This window comes from Rattus norvegicus, chromosome 1, assembly GCF_036323735.1.
Source record: "Rattus norvegicus strain BN/NHsdMcwi chromosome 1, GRCr8, whole genome shotgun sequence".
In the NCBI taxonomy this organism is placed as follows: Eukaryota; Metazoa; Chordata; class Mammalia; order Rodentia; family Muridae; genus Rattus; species Rattus norvegicus.
This window is the reverse complement of record NC_086019.1, coordinates 91842262-91860145: the sequence shown is the minus strand read 5'-3', so window position 1 is coordinate 91860145 and position 17884 is coordinate 91842262. Positions and strand designations below refer to the sequence as shown.

The window sequence follows — 17884 nt, the reverse complement described above, 5'->3', positions numbered from 1 at the left end:
GGAAGAGCAGTCAGTGCTCTTAACCACTTAGCCAACGCTCCAGCCCTGCACTCTCTTATGTCTTTGGCTTATTCACTCAGTATGAAGCATGTGAGTTTCAGCCATGATGCTCTAGACTCCCAGTTCCTTTCCTTGTTGTCCAATATTCCACAGTGGAGACATACCACAGCCTACCCATTCACCTGTTGCTGTGCTTTTGAGTTGCTTCAGGTTGGGACTGTTGCAAATGCTGATTCTGTCAACTTCTAGCTAAATTTTTGGGTGGGGCATACACATTTCTGAGTGGCCAAGATCCACTGCTGGCAGTGAACCTCTTACATCATAGAGTGTATATATTACTCACCTATGTGTTTCTGTGACCGAAACACCAAATACAGACAACTTAAGGGCACGCGCTCTTATAGTGGTAGGGATACTGTGGTGAAGTTTGTAGCAGGGGTCCATGAGGCAGGGGCTCTTTACATCTCCGTAGATGAGAAACAGATGAAGTAAATAGGAAATAGTTAACCTTCCATTCCACACATGATGACTTATTTATACCAGCCTGATCCCGGGGCCTTCAAAAGAGGATCATTAAAAACAACGAGGAAACACACAAACAAAACAAAACAAAAGGAAGGAAGGAAAAGAAAACAAGTTCACTAACTGGGAAACCAAGTGTTTAAAAAACTAAGAGACATTTCAGGATCAAGCTCTAGCAGTGTATATCTGATTTAGTGGAAATGGTCCATTTCTTTGTTCTGCTTTGTTTTGTTCTTTTTAAAACCATTTTCCATTCCCATCAGGACTGTGTGAACGATTATGGCCAGGCCTGGGTCTATACCACAGCACTCTCAGAACGTGGATTGTAGAGGCAGGAGGGTCAGGAGATCAAGGTCAGCTTTGGCTACATAGTTTGAGGACAGCCTGGGCCACATGAGACCCTGTCTGAACCAAACTTTGTGTATCGCATGTGGGGGCCAGAGGTTGACATCTCATGTCTCCCCCACTTGTTCTTTGTCTCATTTTTTTGGGATAGGGTCTCTCAGTGAACCCAGAGCTTGCCAATTTGGCTCAACTGGTTGGCCAGTCCACCTGACATCCGCAGTGTTGGGGTTATAGGTACACACTGAAAAGCCTAGCCTTGTTTTTTTTCTTCCTGAGACAGGGTTTCTCTGTGTAGCCCTCGCTGTCTTAGAACTCACTCTGTAGATCAAGCCGGTCTTGAACTCAGAGATCTTCTTGCCTCTGCCAAGTAAGGGCCTAATTTTTTTTTAAAGATTTATTTTATGTATAAGAATACACTGTCGATGTCTTCAGACACAGCAGAAGAGGGCATCAGATCCCATTACAGATGGTTGTGAGCCACCATGTGGTTGCTGGGGATTGAACTCAGGACCTCTGGAAGAGCAGTCAGTGTTCTTTTTTTCTTTCTTCTTCTTCTTCTTTTTTTTTTTCCGGAGCTGGGAACCGAACCCAGGGCCTTGTGCTTGCTAGGCAAGCGCTCTACCACTGAGCTAAATCCCCAACCCCGCAGTCAGTGTTCTTAAACACTGAGCCATCTCTCCAGCCCAGGGCCCAACTTAGGTTCTGATGTATCAACTTCAGGTCTTTGTGCATGTGTGCATGTATGTATGGGCAAATGCTTTAACTGATCCTCTCCCTCAAACTCTTTAACATAGATTTCAAGCATGAGGATGTGAGAGCTGAGAGATGCTAGGGGAAGAATCATGTATAACAAAGCATGGGTATGGGCCCACAAAGACAACTGTTAAAGTCTTATCCATGAAGTCATTGAATGAGGTCTGGTAGTTCAGGCCTGGAATCCCATGTATTGGGAAGCAGAGGCAGGAGGATTAGGAATTCAAGGTCATCCTTAGCTCCATAGCAAGTTTAGGGCAGTCCTGAACTATAGGAGATGTTGTGTTACAAATGGAGAGATGGCTCAGCTGTTTATAACACTTTATGCTTTTGTAGAAGACCCGTGTACATTTCCAATCACACATACTGTAGCTTACAACCTTCTGTTAAGTCCAGGATCAGGGAATCTGGCGCCCTCTTCTGGCCTCTGCAAGCATCAGGCACGCATGCGGTGCACTTACACTCAAGCGAGTAAGACAGTCATACGCATAAAAAGAAATAGATATAAAAAAGAAGAGGAAAGCCAGTGAGGTGGCGTATGCCTTTAAGCCCAGCGCTCAAGAGGTGGAAGCAGGCAGATCTGTAAGTTTGAGGCCAGCCTGGTCTATAAAGAGAGTTCCAGAATCTCAAAACACAAAACAAAGCAAAGCAGGCTGCATGTGGTGGCATACGCTGCTCATCACGGCAACAGGTAGATCTCCGTGAGTTCAGGACCAGCCAGGGCTACAAACAAACAAACAAACAAACAAACAAACACAGAAAGCCAAACAACAACAACAAAGTAAGAAGAAAAACTCATCTTTGATCTGGGAGTAGTAGTACAAGCCCGCAATAACAGCACCCAGGAAGTTAAGGTAGAAGCACAGGAAGTTCAAACCTTGCCTGGGTGGCAAAATTAGTCCAAAGTCAATCTGCACAACTTATCGTGACTTTTCCAAAATAAAAAGTAAAAAGAAAGGCTAGGGGCGTGGCTCGGTGGTAGATTCCCCTGCCTAGAATCCCCCAGTGAGGGGCTGGGGGCATGGCTCAGTGGTAGAGCCCCTGCCTAGAATCCCCCAGTGAGGGGCTGGGGGCGTGGTCAGTGGTTGAGCCCCTGCCTAGAATCCCCCAGTGAGGGGCTGGGGGCATGGCTCAGTGGTAGAGCCCCTGCCTAGAATCCCCCAGTGAGGAGCTGGGGGTGTGGTCAGTGGTAGAGCCCCTGCCTAGAATCCCCCAGGGAGGGGCTGGGGGTGTGGTCAGTGGTAGAGTCCCTGCCTAGCAAGTTTAGGCCTTAAATTCAGTCGCCAGTATTATGAAAAGAAAAAGAAAATGTGTTTTAGGATAAAAGGTGATTATTGGCAGGTTTCATATGGTGGAAAAGGAAATAAATTGCAAATACATTTTATTTTTCTGACCTATCAGGAAACTTTAAATTGTGATTAATATTATTTGGGGATGTAACCGTATATGCTAAGCTGCTGTAACAAACAGAGCCAACTGCACATGATGTGAAGGGTTCTGAAGCTTGTTCCTCCCTTCTGGATAGTTCTGAAGAGAGCAGCCCACGCCAGGAAGACTCCAAGGGACACTCAGTGAGCTCCTTTCTGTCCTGTGCTTTGCGGCCTGTGGCTTTCAAGCTTGTAGGAGTTGGGGAAGGAAGGGGAAAGCCAAGATGCAACTTTTTTTGGACTTTTAGTTATAAAATACAGACTCATTGGAACTTAAAACGATGGAACAAACAGGAAGTGATCAATAGCTGTATTTAATGCGCCCAGGGCACTTGGGAAGCAGGGCAAGAGGACTTCCCTGAATCGGTGGGCAGTGTCAGTCTCAGAAAACCAAGCACAGGGATGGAGAAGTGGTTCAGCAGTTAAGAGCCTTGGTTGCGCTGGGGATTTAGCTCAGTGGTAGAGCGCTTACCTAGGAAGCGCAAGGCCCTGGGTTCGGTCCCCAGCTCCGAAAAAAAAAGAACCAAAAAAAAAAAAGAGCCTTGGTTGCCGTTTCTGGGGACCTGGGTTTGACTCTCAACATCTATATGACAGCTCACAATTATCTATAACTCCAATTCCATGGGACCTACCCCCTCTTTTGATCTCTGAAGGCACTAGATATGCACACGGTACAGTACACATACATACCTGTAGCCAAAGCAGTTATGTGCATAAAATTGAAAAAAATTCATTTTAAAAATTAAATATGCAGATATTCAGCATTGTTACCGTGTTACTCAGGAACTCCACACCTAATCGTATCATGTTCTCACCGTATTTGATGCGTCTCTTTCTTCTTGTCCATGAGCCAGAATATCAAGTGGAAAATTCCAGAAACAATAATTATGTTATAGTATACATTTTATTGTACTGCATTATTTTCCTATTCCACTCAATTAATTCATTTATCTTGCTTCGTTTGTTTGTTTGCTTTGAGACAGTCTCTCTCTAAATCCCTGACCGTTCTGGAACTTGTTCTGTGGGCTAGGCTGGTCTCTAACTCATAGAAATCCACCTGCCTCTGCCTGCCAAGAGCTGGGATTAAAGGCCACTGCTTTTTGGTTGGTAGGGTGAGGCTGAAACTATGCTTCACAGCCAAGTCTGGCCTTGAACTTCTAACCCTTTCCCCTCTGCATCCCTCATTGTGGTACAGGTACAGGTCATTGTACCAGTCTGCACATTCACGTCTTAAAGCTTTTTGGTTTTAAGCTAGGCGTGGTGGTCCATGCTTATGATCCTGGTCGGGAAAGACTGAGGCAGGAGGATGGTGAATTCCAGGCCAGTCCATGCTATAAAGTAAGAACCTATGTCAATAAGTGGATAAATCAGTAAATATCAGATATTTGAGGTATAGCTCATATTATAAGATGCTATGTGAAGAAAAAAAAAAGCATCTAGGCATAGTGTACACACTTGTCATTCCTGAATTTGAGAGGCAAGAAGAGTGAGAATTTAAGGCCAGCCTCAAAGCAAGTTCAAAGCTAGCTTGGAGTACATGTGACAAAAAGTTAAAACAAACAAACAAACAAACAAACAAAACCCCCAAAAAACCAAAAAAAAAAAAAAAAAAAGAAGAAGAAGAAGAAAAGGGCGAAAGAAAGAAAGAAAGAAAGAAAAGTCAAAGAAATGGCTCGGTGGTCCAGTGTGTGGTGCTAACCCAAGTTCAACCTCTGGCATTCAAATCTCACTTGGTGGAGGGAAAGCACTGACTCCCACATGGTGTCTAATGAGTTTTCCACAGGAGGGTGTGGCACACACGTTCCAGCACTTTTGTTCCCCGCCCCCCCCCCCAAAATGGAGAAAGAAAGAAGGAATGGAGGGAAGGAGGGACAAGGAGAGGGGTGGAGAAATGCCTTGTGGGTAATGGTGCTTGCTACAAAAGCCACATGACCTAATTTTGATCCCCAGACCCACAGTAGAAGGAACTTATCCTCTGATCCATAGTCTATGCTTCGTCCAATAAAAATATGTTTAAAAATACTTAAAATAAGGAGGGAGAGAGTTAGCTAGAATTAAACCATGCATGCACCCGCAGATAGATCCTTAAAGATCTTGCTGTGAGCAAGTGAAGCAGAAAGTGAACTTTCTCCCCCTGCTCACCACGGACTGGGGAGCTATGTTTGTGGATATTGATGAAGAAGTGGCTTTGAACATTGATGTCTTCGGGGGCTTCACGGGTCTCCCCTCTGCCTCCTCCTCCAGCTCCTCCAGCTGTCAGCTGCCACTGTATTTTTTCTTTATATTGACTAGGCAAACGCTCTACCCCTGAGCTAAGTCTCCAACCACTGCCATCTTACTTTTAACCCCAAACAACTCCCCAATACATCTCCCTCTCCTGTCTTTTACAGCTTCTGCCTTGGTCCAGCCTCATTTGTGCTCTCCTGGGTCCCTTTTCCAATCTTACTGAGCCTCTGTCCTTCTTGCCCCCTTTGATGAGCCCTCCATATACAGCCAAATGAAAGCCCTAGAATGCATTCTTCTTGACCCTCCTCATCCTTAACCCCAGCCTGGCTCCACAATGTCCATGTGTGTACCAGCTTCACTTACTAGTGAGACTTCTGTGCCACTACGATACCAGTAGACTCGTTACTCAGACATTGCAAGGATGAATGAGTGACGTCAGTTAGGACAGCAAGCTAGGAAGGTTTCCTGTGGGAATGGTATCTTAGGAAAACTGTGTAGAACAGGTGTGTCGTCACTAGGCATGTAGCATCAGGTAGTGGGAGGCATCCAGGCAGGAGGAGGTACCTGGGCCAAGTCTTGGGCCAGCAGTAGAGTGGAGGGTGGTGGCGGGGACGCTAGAAGCAGTTGAAGGACTCCTGGGAAGGCTCAGTCTTTGTTTGTTCCAGATGAACGAGAGGCTGTGCAGAAGAAAACCTTCACCAAGTGGGTGAATTCGCACCTCGCTCGCGTGGGCTGCCACATCGGAGACCTGTATGCAGACCTGAGGGATGGCTTTGTCCTCACCCGGCTCCTGGAAGTGCTGTCGGGGGAGCAGCTGGTGAGAGAACCTTGATGGCTGGGGAATAAGGGCTGGATTCTAATCAGGGTCCTGGCTGAGGGAGGGGTAGAGAGCCCTAATTGTGTATAAATGGTCCCCTCATTCAGTTTTGTGGGGGCGGGGTCCAGTTGAAGAGGAGGGCTATTATGGGGGGTGGAGCCCCATTGGAGAGGAGGGGCTTTTTGGAATAGGTGGGGTTCATGCAGGGGCGGGATGAAGGGTGTGTCTGTTGGAGGGGCGGAGCTCTAGAGGGAGAAGATGCTGTGTGGGAAGGTTAGGGAGGGGTGGAGCTGGCAGTGTAGAGAAGAGCTTAGAAGAGAATATTGGGGGATGGCAAGGGGCAAGTCTTTAAAGCAGGAAGCCCTTGGATGCGGGGAGTCAGTTGATGGAGTGATGTAGGGAATTGCAACTGTGGGGCAGTCTAGGTTGGTAGGGTGAGACTTAGGTCATGGGTGTCTCGTGGCAAAGGCAGAATTGTACGAGATTGTCTTGTTTGGGTTGGGGCTGTGTTTTGGGGGTCTGATGGCCCACATCTCAAGTTGTGTGATTATGATGGGCAGCAAACGAGTCATTGAAGGAGAATTCAGCACTCCCGGAGTCGTGAGGGGCAAAGCTATGTAGGAACAAAGCCCAGTGTCAGGAACTGAGCTGTCAGCAAAAAGAGGAAGGGTACTATAGTAAGGCCCAAAAGGAGGGGGCGGGGTTTCTCGTTGATGGGCGTGGCCAAATAAAGAACTCGAGTAAATCGCCGAGATAGATTTTCCTTGAAAGAACTAGTAGTGAAAATAAGTAAGGGCTCATGGAGGGAGGGAAAATGTGAGGTCATATTTTACCTTGCAGCCCGAGCTAGCTTGACACTCACTCTGTAGTTCAGGCTGGCTCTGAACCCGCGGAGATGATAGAATTGGGTCCTGAGTCTTGGATGAGATTGAAGGGGCGAGGCCTTGGCCGTGAGAGAGGCAGAGCTCCTCGCTCTTTGCCAGGTCCCATCACTCAATGCCCCTGCTGCCCTAGCCGAGACCCACTCGCGGCCGCATGCGGATCCACTCGCTGGAGAACGTGGACAAGGCTCTGCAGTTCCTGAAGGAGCAGCGCGTGCACCTGGAGAACGTGGGGTCACATGACATCGTGGATGGGAACCACCGACTGACGCTGGGGCTGGTCTGGACCATCATCCTGCGCTTCCAGGTGACCCTTGATGACCCCTGCACAGCCCGCTGCCCATGGCGGGGACCTTAGGATGGCGCCCTCTACTCACTCCTTCCTCCCTCGGATTTTCCTCCCATGTTCCAGGAACTCTGTGAGCAGGTGGTGGGATGTTAAAATATAATTGTGATCTCCCTCACCGCTGTAACCCTCTCTACCCTGTACACTTCCGCACTGTTCTAAACACCGACATTTAATACACACAGAGCCCTTAGATTACATAGAATTAGTTTCCTCACTTTACCAATGAGGAAACGGGTGGATTTTAAAGATTATTTAAAGATTACAATTTCTGTGGGGGAGGAGGAGGAGGAGGGGAGTCCGTGTATGCTAGAGCACTCGTGTGGATGCCGAAGGACAACTGTCAGGGTTCAGTTCTGTCCTCCCACAGTATAGGTTTTGAGGTTGAACTCTTGGGGTCCTCAGGCTTAATAGCAGGCGCCTCTATCTGATACACCATCTCAGCAGCCCAAATTGTTGTTCTTTTCGAGACAGGGTTTCTCTGTGTAGTCCTGGCTGTCCTGGAACTCGCTCTGTAGACCAGGCTGACCTCGAACTCGAAGATCCAGAGATCCATCTACCCCAAAGTGCCACCACTGCCTAGCTTTTTTTTTTTTTTTTTTTTTTTTTTTTTTTAGTTTCGAATTTTGAGACAGGCTCATAGGCTCGCTTCAAACTCTCTGGGATCCTTGGGACCTCAGCTTCCCAAGAAGTCCAGGCTTTCATTTCCACACGCAGCAGTGTGATGGGCTTAATTTTCTGAGTTACATGGAGCTGGGTGTTGGAGCTTGGGCTCAGATCGGGCAATCTTGCTCTGCTACGGAAATGAACAAACAAATTTCCGGCTTCTGTGGAGCTCACACTGTGATAAGGGAGACAATAAACAAATGCGGGGAGACTGCAGGCGCGTAGGGAGAAAAGAACATTTACAGGCAGAGGAAAGATGACCTGCTTATAGGTCCTGGGTTGGGGAGGTCCAGGGCTGAAGAGGAGAACTTTGTTTTTAAGGCTTTACAGGGACAAAGGAATCTATGCAGGAAAGATCGTTTTAAAGCAGTTTAAGGGATATAAAATATCACATTAGCGTCACTGAGATTTTGGTGAGAAAATGGCTGGGATGGTGATGGTTGAATTACATACAAGAATGGAGGGTGTGCCCGCAATGGGGCTCAGCGGTAAAGCACCTGCCTAGTGTGCACGGGCCCAATTCCAGGAGATGGGGGTAGAAGTTGCAAAGATAATGAAGTGGGACTGGGTTTGCGTGCTGGAAGTATCGACAAACACAGAGCTTAGGGACCATGGGGCAAGCAGGAGGAGAGAGAGATGACCTTAGAGGCATTGGCAGGACTGAGAGACCTGAGGTTGGCAATTTCAAGTTTATTTTGTCTGGTATGGAAAGACTACAGATGCTTTTCTTTTTCTTTTTTTCTGCTTCTTTCTTTCTTCTTCTTCTTCTTTTTTTTTTTTTTTGGAGCTGGGGACCGAACCCAGGGCCTTGCGCTTCCTAGGCAAGCGCTCTACCACTGAGCTAAATCCCCAGCCCCTGCTTCTTTCTTTCTTTTTCCTTTCCTTTTCTTTCTTTCTTCTTCAGCTGGCCTTCAACTCTCCAGTTAGCTGAGAATGACCTTGAACTCTGACCCCTCCTGCTCCCATCTCCCAGGTGCTGAGATAGCAGGAGTGTGGCACCACACCAGTTTAGAGATTTTCTACCTCCAATAATTTATTTATTTATTTGATTCATCTACAAACCGCTCACAGCCCACCCTCCTTCTCCTCCCAGAGTTTGTTTTTATTTTTATTTTTTAGATCTATTTATTTAATGTATGTGAGTACACCGTCTCTGTCTTCAGACACACCAGAAGAGGGTATAGGATCTCATTACAGATGGCCGTGAGCCACCATGTGGTTGCTGGGAATTGAACTCAGGACCTCTGGGAGAGCAGTCGGTGCTCTTAACTGCTGAGCCATCTCTCTAGCCCCAGGGACTGTTTTTCAATGGGAATACAATCAGGACTCTTACCCAGCATGCACAGGTTCCATCTCCAGTGTTATGAAAGTGGGGGGCAGCAGATCAGGACCAGGGTGGGATATGGGAAGAGAAGGACGACAGAAAGAAAACCAAAACCAAACCAAACCACAAAGCTAACAACAGAAAGGAAAGACACTCGAGAGGGGGGGTAGCCAAGCAGTGGGGGAGGGGCAGGGCAGGCAGAGTTGCTGAGATGGGGACACAGAGCAGTGGTGTGAGGACAGGGAGGATGAGGGAGGATGGTGGGCTTGGGGAAAGCCCAGAAGGCGGTTTAGGATATTATAGGTCTAGGGCATAGATTGGGGGACACATCTAGAACCCCACTGGATCTAGGAACAGAGCTCTGGGAACAGACTGGGACCGGAGACAAATGTGAATGTCACTGTCACCAAATAAGTAGATGTGGCTGTGGAATGGGCAGATAAGTAATGTGGGTAAGTTCTTGGGAGGATCTTGGGTCTCTTCACTGGAGTCCACATGCCAAAGTCAGTTCTTTAAACATTTTATTGTATTTATGAACATTTATCTTAGGTTTACTCACTCTATGTTACGTATATGAATACATATGTATATTGAGTATACATATATGAATATGTATCCATACATGTGCATTTATACATATGTATTCATATAATTCCATATAATACACATGAGTACATTTTTATGTACTAATGAACTGTATATGTGGGGTTGTGAGCCACCATGTGGATGTTGGAAATTGAACCCAGGACCTCTGCAAGAGCAACAAATACTCTTAACAGCTGAGCCATTTCTCCACCCCTATTATATTTACTCTAAAATTATGTGTCTCTGTGTGGCTGTGCATACGTAAATGCAGGTACTCTTAGAGGCGTTGAATCTCCATGGAGCTGGAGTTATAGGCAGCTGTGAGCTACCCGAAATGCATGCTGGGACCTGAACTTTGATCCTCAGTAAGAGTGGTCTGCATTCTTAATTGCTGAGCCATCCTTCCAACCTCCCTCAAAGCTAGTTCTTGAGCCAGGATCCAGTCCTCTAATATCCCCCTGAGGATAGACTCTAGGATCTATTCTTGGTTTATCCTTGGAAGCTTTCTTTATTCCAGGTTGTGCAGACAGGAGGACCCCTAGAGCTTGCTAACCACACAGATTAATCCAAATGGATGGATTTCAGGTTTAATGAGAGACCCTGTCTCAAAAAATAAACTGGAACTTGATAAAGAAAAAATCCTGATAGAGACATACGATGCAGGCACACAAAGCTGCAGACACATGTTCACACTTGAACATACATACATACATACATACATGCACAAAAAATTGTTTAGACACTCCTTCTTTGGAGCCCCTTTCATTCTTGGGATCCCCACCCCCCACACTCCCTGTTAATTTTTCCATAGTAACTCTGTTTGCTCTACTTAAAGAAAATGTACTTGGGTGAGACACTGCACATGTGACACATTTCCCAGCTCACAGCCATCAGTTAACTGCAGCTCTAGGGGATCTTCTGCCCTCTTCTGGCCTCTCCAGGCATTGCACTCACATGCATGCACATACACAAACACAGATGCACACACATATACATTAAAAGAAGATGTTGTGGGGCTGGGGATTTAGCTCAGTGGTAGAGCGCTTACCTAGGAAGCACAAGGCCCTGGGTTCGGTCCCCAGCTCCGAAAAAAAGAACCAAAAAAAAAAAAAAAAAAGAAGATGTTGTTGTTGCTGTTTGAGATAGGGTCTCATTCTGCAACCCAGGTTGGCCTGGAACTTGTGATCCTCCTGCCTCAGCCTTCCAAGAGCTGAGACCACAGAAAGTGATATTTGTATAAATGTCTGAAGGAAAGTTGAGTCTTTTTAGGATATACAAGAAGGATGTTCCAAGCAGAGGGAACAGCCAGTGGCAGAGTGAGTTGATGAGAGCAGAGTCAGAGACTTTGTGAAAGCAAGGCTGGAGGGCTTTCCCTTTACCCTTAGTGAAGCAAAGTCATAGTGGTACTACCTGGTGGGACCAGGCCTTTAATTCCAGGTGCTCAGGAGGCTGAGGCAGGAGGATCATAAATGTAAGGTCTGTCTATGCAAGGAAGTTCAGGGTTAACTTAGATAACTCAGCTAGATACTGTCTCATAACTGAGAATAGAAAAGGGCTTGCCTAGTAACAGGCTGGGAGCGTGGCTCAATAATAGGGCCCTGCCTAGAATCCTCCAGTGAGAGGCTGGGGATGTGGCTCAGTGGTAGAGCCCCTGCCTAGAATCCCCCAGTGAGGAGCTGGGGGCGTGGCTCAGTGGTAGAGCCCCTGCCTAGAATCCCCCAGTGAGGGGCTGGGGGCGTGGCTCAGTATCAGAGCCTTTGCCTAGAATCCTCCAGTAAGGGTGCTGGGGGCGTGGCTCAGTGGTAGAGCCCCTGCCTAGAATCCCCCAGTGAGGGGCTGGGGGCGTGGCTCAGTGGTAGAATGGTTGCTTAGCATATGGGAGGCCTGGGGTGCAACTTAGGAATTCCCACTGTCCCTTTGCACCACATGGTGGGATGACCGTGCAGGGAGATTACCATGAAGACCACCACACTGGCCTACACGAAAGAGGATAATGTTTGAATCAAGGACATTTCCTATAAACTGTGTGCAGGCTTCAGGGAAATAAGACCTGAGTTGACCTCTTCCTCTCAGCTTATGGGTGTGTCAGCACAGGACAGGACTATCCCAGTATGGATCACAGTCCTGAATCCTGCAAGTTTCCCCTTGTACCCACTGGGAAGGGGAAGTGCTTGACCTCATGCTTGTCTCCTCACAGATTCAAGTCATCAAGATTGAGACAGAAGACAACAGAGAGACCCGCTCGGCCAAGGACGCTCTGCTCTTGTGGTGCCAGATGAAGACAGCTGGGTGAGCGCCCCCTCCTCACAGGCAGGTGGGCTTGCAACCTTGGGCATCCTCCCAGAACAGCAGCTTAAGGAGGAGCACATGCTCTTTGTCATTTTTTGTCCCAGACACTGGTAAATGAAATAGGTCTCTGACCTTAGTGAACAAGCCTTTCAAAGAATTTCAAAAAACACATTCCAAGGCAAAGCTACCAGAGACCTTAGGGAGTCGTGCGGAGGAGCTGGTGGCTTAGCTCAGCTCAGGATTCTGGGTTTGACCCTAGTGCTGCTGAGACAAAACAAAATCCCCCAAACAGTAATGCTGACAGAGATGGCTGTCCCTTTCCTGTTCCTGTCCCTCTGCTTCTACCTCCTCCAATCCTGCCCCTCAGGATATTTAACAAGCATCTATGTGTAGACCCCGCCCTCCAAGTCCAAGCCCTGGCCTGCTTAAGTGAAGCCGGAGCCAGCTTGCCCCTGTCAGTAGTCACCCTCCATCTAGGGCCTGCAGCCTGGGCAGTGACAGTCAAGGTCCTCCTTGTGGTTGAGAGGGTGGGGTGGGTACAGGCTGGACTGTGGTCTCCTTAGATGCCCAGCTTTGTGGGGAGGGACATGGCACATACTCCAGTGCCCCATGGAGAACAGGGGTGGGGGAACGGGAGGAACAGATGGGAGGGGTGGGCTTTGTGTGCCTTATCCTTCTGGGGCTGTCTTGTGAAGCCATCTGTTTCTCGTGTCGGGCTTTACCTCAGTCATCTTCATACCTCTCACCACCCTCCACTTTCTTCCTCTTTCTTTCCTGCCTTCCTGTCTCTCCTCTCCACTTTCTCAGCATCTCTCTGTCTCTGCCTCCTTCTTCCTCTTTCTTTCCCCCTCTCCTCCTATTTTATCCCCATTTGCTTTCTTTCTTCGTGTATCTCTTCTCCCATCCATCTTATCTTTCTTATCCGTCCGTCCGTCCATCCATCCATCCATCCATCCATCCCTGAATTATTTTTAAATGAGTTTATTTTTCATTTTAATGATTTTTATTTATTTTTGTTCTATATGCATCGGTGTCTGTCTGCATATATGTCTGTGTGAGGGTGTCAAATCACTTGGAGCTGGATAGCAGACAGATGCAAGCTGTCATGTGGGTGCTGGGAATTGAACTCTGGTCCTCTGGGAAAAACAGCCAATGCTCTTAAACCGCTGAGCCATCTCACCAGCCCCCACACCCTTCAATCTTTTACACGCATAAGGTATCCACTTTTCTTTTTCTCACCCCTGTTCTTCTCTTTGGACTCATTTCTGCCTTTGTCTCTTCCTTCCCTATACCCAGTTACCCTGAGGTAAACATCCAGAATTTCACTACTAGCTGGAGAGATGGCCTGGCCTTCAATGCCCTCATCCATCGCCACAGGTATCAGCCTGCCCTGCCCTCTACCCCCACATCCCTGAGGCCACACACTTGTACACACACACACACACACACACACTTGTACACACACACACTTGTACACACACACAAACAAATACACACACATGAATGCACACAGATACACACATATACTTGTACACACACAAACACAAACATAAACACATACTTGTACACACACAAACACAAATACATACACACCATGAATGCACACAGATACACACACAAACACACACATAAACACACACTTGTACACACACAAACACAAATACACACCATGAATGCACACAGATACACACACATACTTGTACACACACAAACACACACTTGTACACACACAAACACACAGACACACACTTGTACACACCCTTGTACGTACACACACACATGAATGATACAGAAAACTTCTGTCTTCTCCTTTACTCCTTCATTGCACTTATTTCCCATTGGACACATGTCTTTCACTACTTCTCAGAGGTACACATACCCACACAGACTCTTGTCCAGGCCACAAACCAGTATACACATGCACCTTGCACATGTATGTGTCTACACATTCAATACCCATGCATATCTACCTCCAAAGTAAGGAACTCATTCCTCTTAATATGGTTTTTATTGAAACACTAACCAAAATCAGTTTGGGGCATCTTGCCAAGGTCCTCCTATGTGGTTGAGACTCTCAGGTCACACCCCATCCCTAGAGAAGTCAGGGCAGGAACACAAGGCAGGAGCTGAAGCAGAGGCTACGGAGGAATGCTGCTTACTGGCTTGCTCTCCATGGTTTGCTCTGCTTCTTTTCTTATGTAACTGAGGACCACCTACTAAGGGATGGAACCACCCACAGTGGGCCTGAACCCTCCGCATCAATCATTAATCAAGAAAATAAGTTCACTCTGATGGTTGCATTTTCTTAACTGAGGTTGCCACTTCCCAAATGACTCTAGCTTGTGTCAAGTTGGCAAAAAACTAGTCAGCAGCACACACAGGTTCCTGGTCTGCCTGGTATTCACCACTGAGGGGCTGGGAGTGTGGCTCAACGGTAGAGCCTTTTCCCTGCATGTGGGAGGCCCATTGACATGCACAGCCAGGATGGAGGACCCATTCCTGGTGGATTGTCTGCTTTGGAATATACTCAGGGCCTCTACATCCCTCGGAGCCCTGCTTCCCAGATCTCTGCACACTCATGTAGCTGTACCCCTTGCACTAAACAGGCTGAAGGTTGAGTGTCCAGAAAAAGGGCACCCACATCATAACTTTCCAAACGGCAGATTGGGGAAAACTGGAGTCAGGTGTGGCCAAAGCCAGGGCCCAGGTTTTCCTGCCACATGCATTTTTCCTCACAGTTGCCAGTCTCGCACAAACACCTCCTCCGTAAAAAACCCACAAGCTGGGACTAGGTCATGTTTGCCTCCAGGCTGCATTTACAAAATGTCTTCTATATCCCAAGTACCATCCGGTGCTCTCTGGAGACTATTTACTATTCATTGATCCCTGTAGGCATTTGCTAGTCCTATCACCCCACTCACAATGAAGAAGCCACAGGAGAAATGGGACACTCAGCCAGAGTGACACGACCAAGACGTGACCTGGCTGGGCCTGAATTCAGTGGGTTGGTTCCCCACCTCACTGAACTTCTAGTTGTGACAGGATGCTATATATACTACTCCTGATCAGATATGCATGCAGTCTATCCATATACATACTCTGAGCACGACACAATACACACACACATACACGCACGTACACATACACATGTGCACACACACAAATAGACACACACGTATACATACCTGAGCAGACACACATGCATCATCTACACACAGCCCAGATGCTACCTATTGCTTTATGTAAATACACCAGAAGATCCAGGGATGGTGGCGCATGCCTTTAATCCCGGCACTTAGGAGGCAGGGGTAGGCGGATCGCGGTGAATTCAAGCCAGTCTGGGCTACACAGCAAATTCCAGGAGAACCAGAGCTACAAAGGAAGACACAGTCTCAAAAATTCAAACAAACAAACAACGAACAAACTGGAAGTTTCTTTAATGCTGAGCCTGATGGCCCGAGTTTGACTCTCAGAATCCATACAGTGGAAGGAGAATTGACTCCCAGAGCTGTCCTCTGACCCCCACACGAGCACCATGGCGTGCACACGCTCCTCCTCAATAAACGAACGAAGGTTAAAGAGTCAGGTAAATATAGCTGGGCAGTGCTGGCACACGCATGCTCTCACTCCTCGCACTCGGGAGGCAGAGGCAGGCAGAATTCGAGGATAGCCTGGTTTACACAGGAAGGTCCAGGATAGCCATTGGGTCAGGGCTACACAGAGAAACCTCGTCTTGAAAACCAAAACCAAAACCAAAACAAAACAAGAGATAAATACACCCAGGTAGACATCTGTGTAGCACAGACACATGCGGACTGAGCATGAGACAGTATGCACGAATTCACCCGAGTACACAGTACACAAGTACATGTACCCTGACTACTATGGAATGCTGTGTCCAAATAGATCCAAGTAGATATGTGGACACCGTGTGCACACGTGCTCCCATGCGACACATGGATGTACATTTTGCCAGACGATCCCACGGATTTACACAGTCAGGCACCATGTGAGCTCTGATCACACATGCATGGACAGAGCCGCTTGTCTGTGCACACAGTGATACATACACACGAATACATGTTTACACACGTCCTAACAACGCATGACCCAGGCACATGCCCGCCTAGGCTGTAGCACACATGCCTTTCCTCCTTGGCTGGGTCGTACCCCTCCCCTGGGCAGGGCTCAGGTGAGGCCGTCTTTCCACCGCTTGCACTGGCTCTGGGGCCTGCCTGCTGCCTGCTGCTCTGTGCCCCTGCCCAGGCCTGATCTTGTGGACCTCAGCAAACTTACCAAGTCCAACGCCAACTACAACCTGCAGAGAGCTTTCCGCACAGCCGAGCAGCACCTGGGGCTAGCACGTCTGCTGGACCCCGAAGGTGAGCCCCATCTGGTCCCGTCTGAATCCCGCCCAACTCCACTGTGAAAATACATCCATCTCACCCAGTACCACACAGAGCCCATAGTCATTCCAAATCCCACCTCACTCCCTAAGTCGCCCTCATCTCCATCCCCTCCTTCCCAGCCTGCATCCTCCTGTCTCCATCCTCAGCCACACCCCCACCTTATCCCAGTGGAACCCTTCTCCTCACCTTTGATTTCATCCACAAGCCCCATTTTCTCTCCAGCCCCAGCTTTAAACCCAGTGCCCTCTCCAGTCCTCAACTAGGTCTCCACCGCTAACCACAACATCACCTCTAACTTCATTCCTGTGTTTTTGGTTTGTTTTGGAACTAGGCATTGAAGCTAGGACCTGGCACTTGTTAGGCAAAACCTCTACCACTGAGTCAATGCCCAAACCCCTCACAGGTGGAACTTACAGCAGGGGCTCCACCACTGAGCCACGCCCACAGCCCCTCCCTGGGGGATTCTAAGCAGGGGCTCTACCACTGAGCCACGCCCCCAGCCCCTCACTGGGGGATTCTATGCAGGGGCTCTACCACTGAGCCACGCCCTCAGCCCCTCACTGGGGGATTCTAGGCAGGGGCTCTACCACTGAGCCACGCCCCCAGCCCCTCACTCGGGGATTCTAGGCAGGGGCTCTGCCATGGATCTATATCCCAGTTTTCTATTTACTCTTTTCTTTTGGCACAGAGTCCTTGAGCTTGCCATCCTCTTGCCTCAGCCTTCCACATGTCTGAGGTAATAGGCCTGCCCTACCAGGCCTGGCTCTTACCTCTACTCCACTCTTCCTCCCTATCCTCACGGCCTCATTTCTACCCTGGCTACTCTGTCTAGCTCCAGCTACCACTCTGGCTCACTTGCAGTGCCTTCCCATTGTCTGTCCAGCCCAGCCCAGTCCCTCACTCCATCCTCTGTGGCAATCCTCAGTGTTCCCTGGCACTGCCGGTCCCCACCTCTGAGATGACCGAATCTTCCTTTTCTGAGCACAGACTGCATAACCGCGTAGCCGGGTGGTTCTCACAGTTGTTCCTGTTCACTCTCACACAAATCACACCGAAGAGCTGTTTTTGTTTAGTTTTGCAGTCCTGGGTATCGAACCTAGGGACTTGCACATGCTTATCAAGTGTTCTAACCCAGAATACCATCCCAGCCTGCTAACTCTGGCTTTTTTTTTTTTTTTTTTTGAGACAGGGTTTCTCTGTGTGACCCTGGCTGTCCTGGAACTGAGAGATCTGTCTGCCTCTGCTTCCTTAGTGCTGGGACTAAAGGCGTGAGCCACTAAACTTCAGCTATGTT

At 48.2% G+C, this 17884-nt stretch overlaps 1 protein-coding gene across 6 annotated transcripts in view; it reads left to right on the top strand.

Annotated features, from left to right (window-relative positions):
• Nucleotides 1–17884, top strand: part of Sptbn4 (spectrin, beta, non-erythrocytic 4) — an 87592-nt gene that overhangs the window by 5825 nt on the left and 63883 nt on the right. For 4 of the 6 annotated variants that reach the window (XM_039111540.2, XM_017589120.3, XM_008759141.4 and 1 more), the window contains exons 3-7: nucleotides 5939–6090; nucleotides 7105–7278; nucleotides 12090–12181; nucleotides 13478–13558; nucleotides 16448–16563. In XM_039111540.2, the coding sequence (XP_038967468.1) occupies nucleotides 5939–6090; nucleotides 7105–7278; nucleotides 12090–12181; nucleotides 13478–13558; nucleotides 16448–16563 (615 nt within the window). Of the gene's footprint in view, nucleotides 1–5938; nucleotides 6091–7073; nucleotides 7279–12089; nucleotides 12182–13477; nucleotides 13559–16447; nucleotides 16564–17884 lie in introns of those variants that run through there. The other 2 variants (XM_039111543.2, XM_017589122.2) reach the window with 2 other exon arrangements.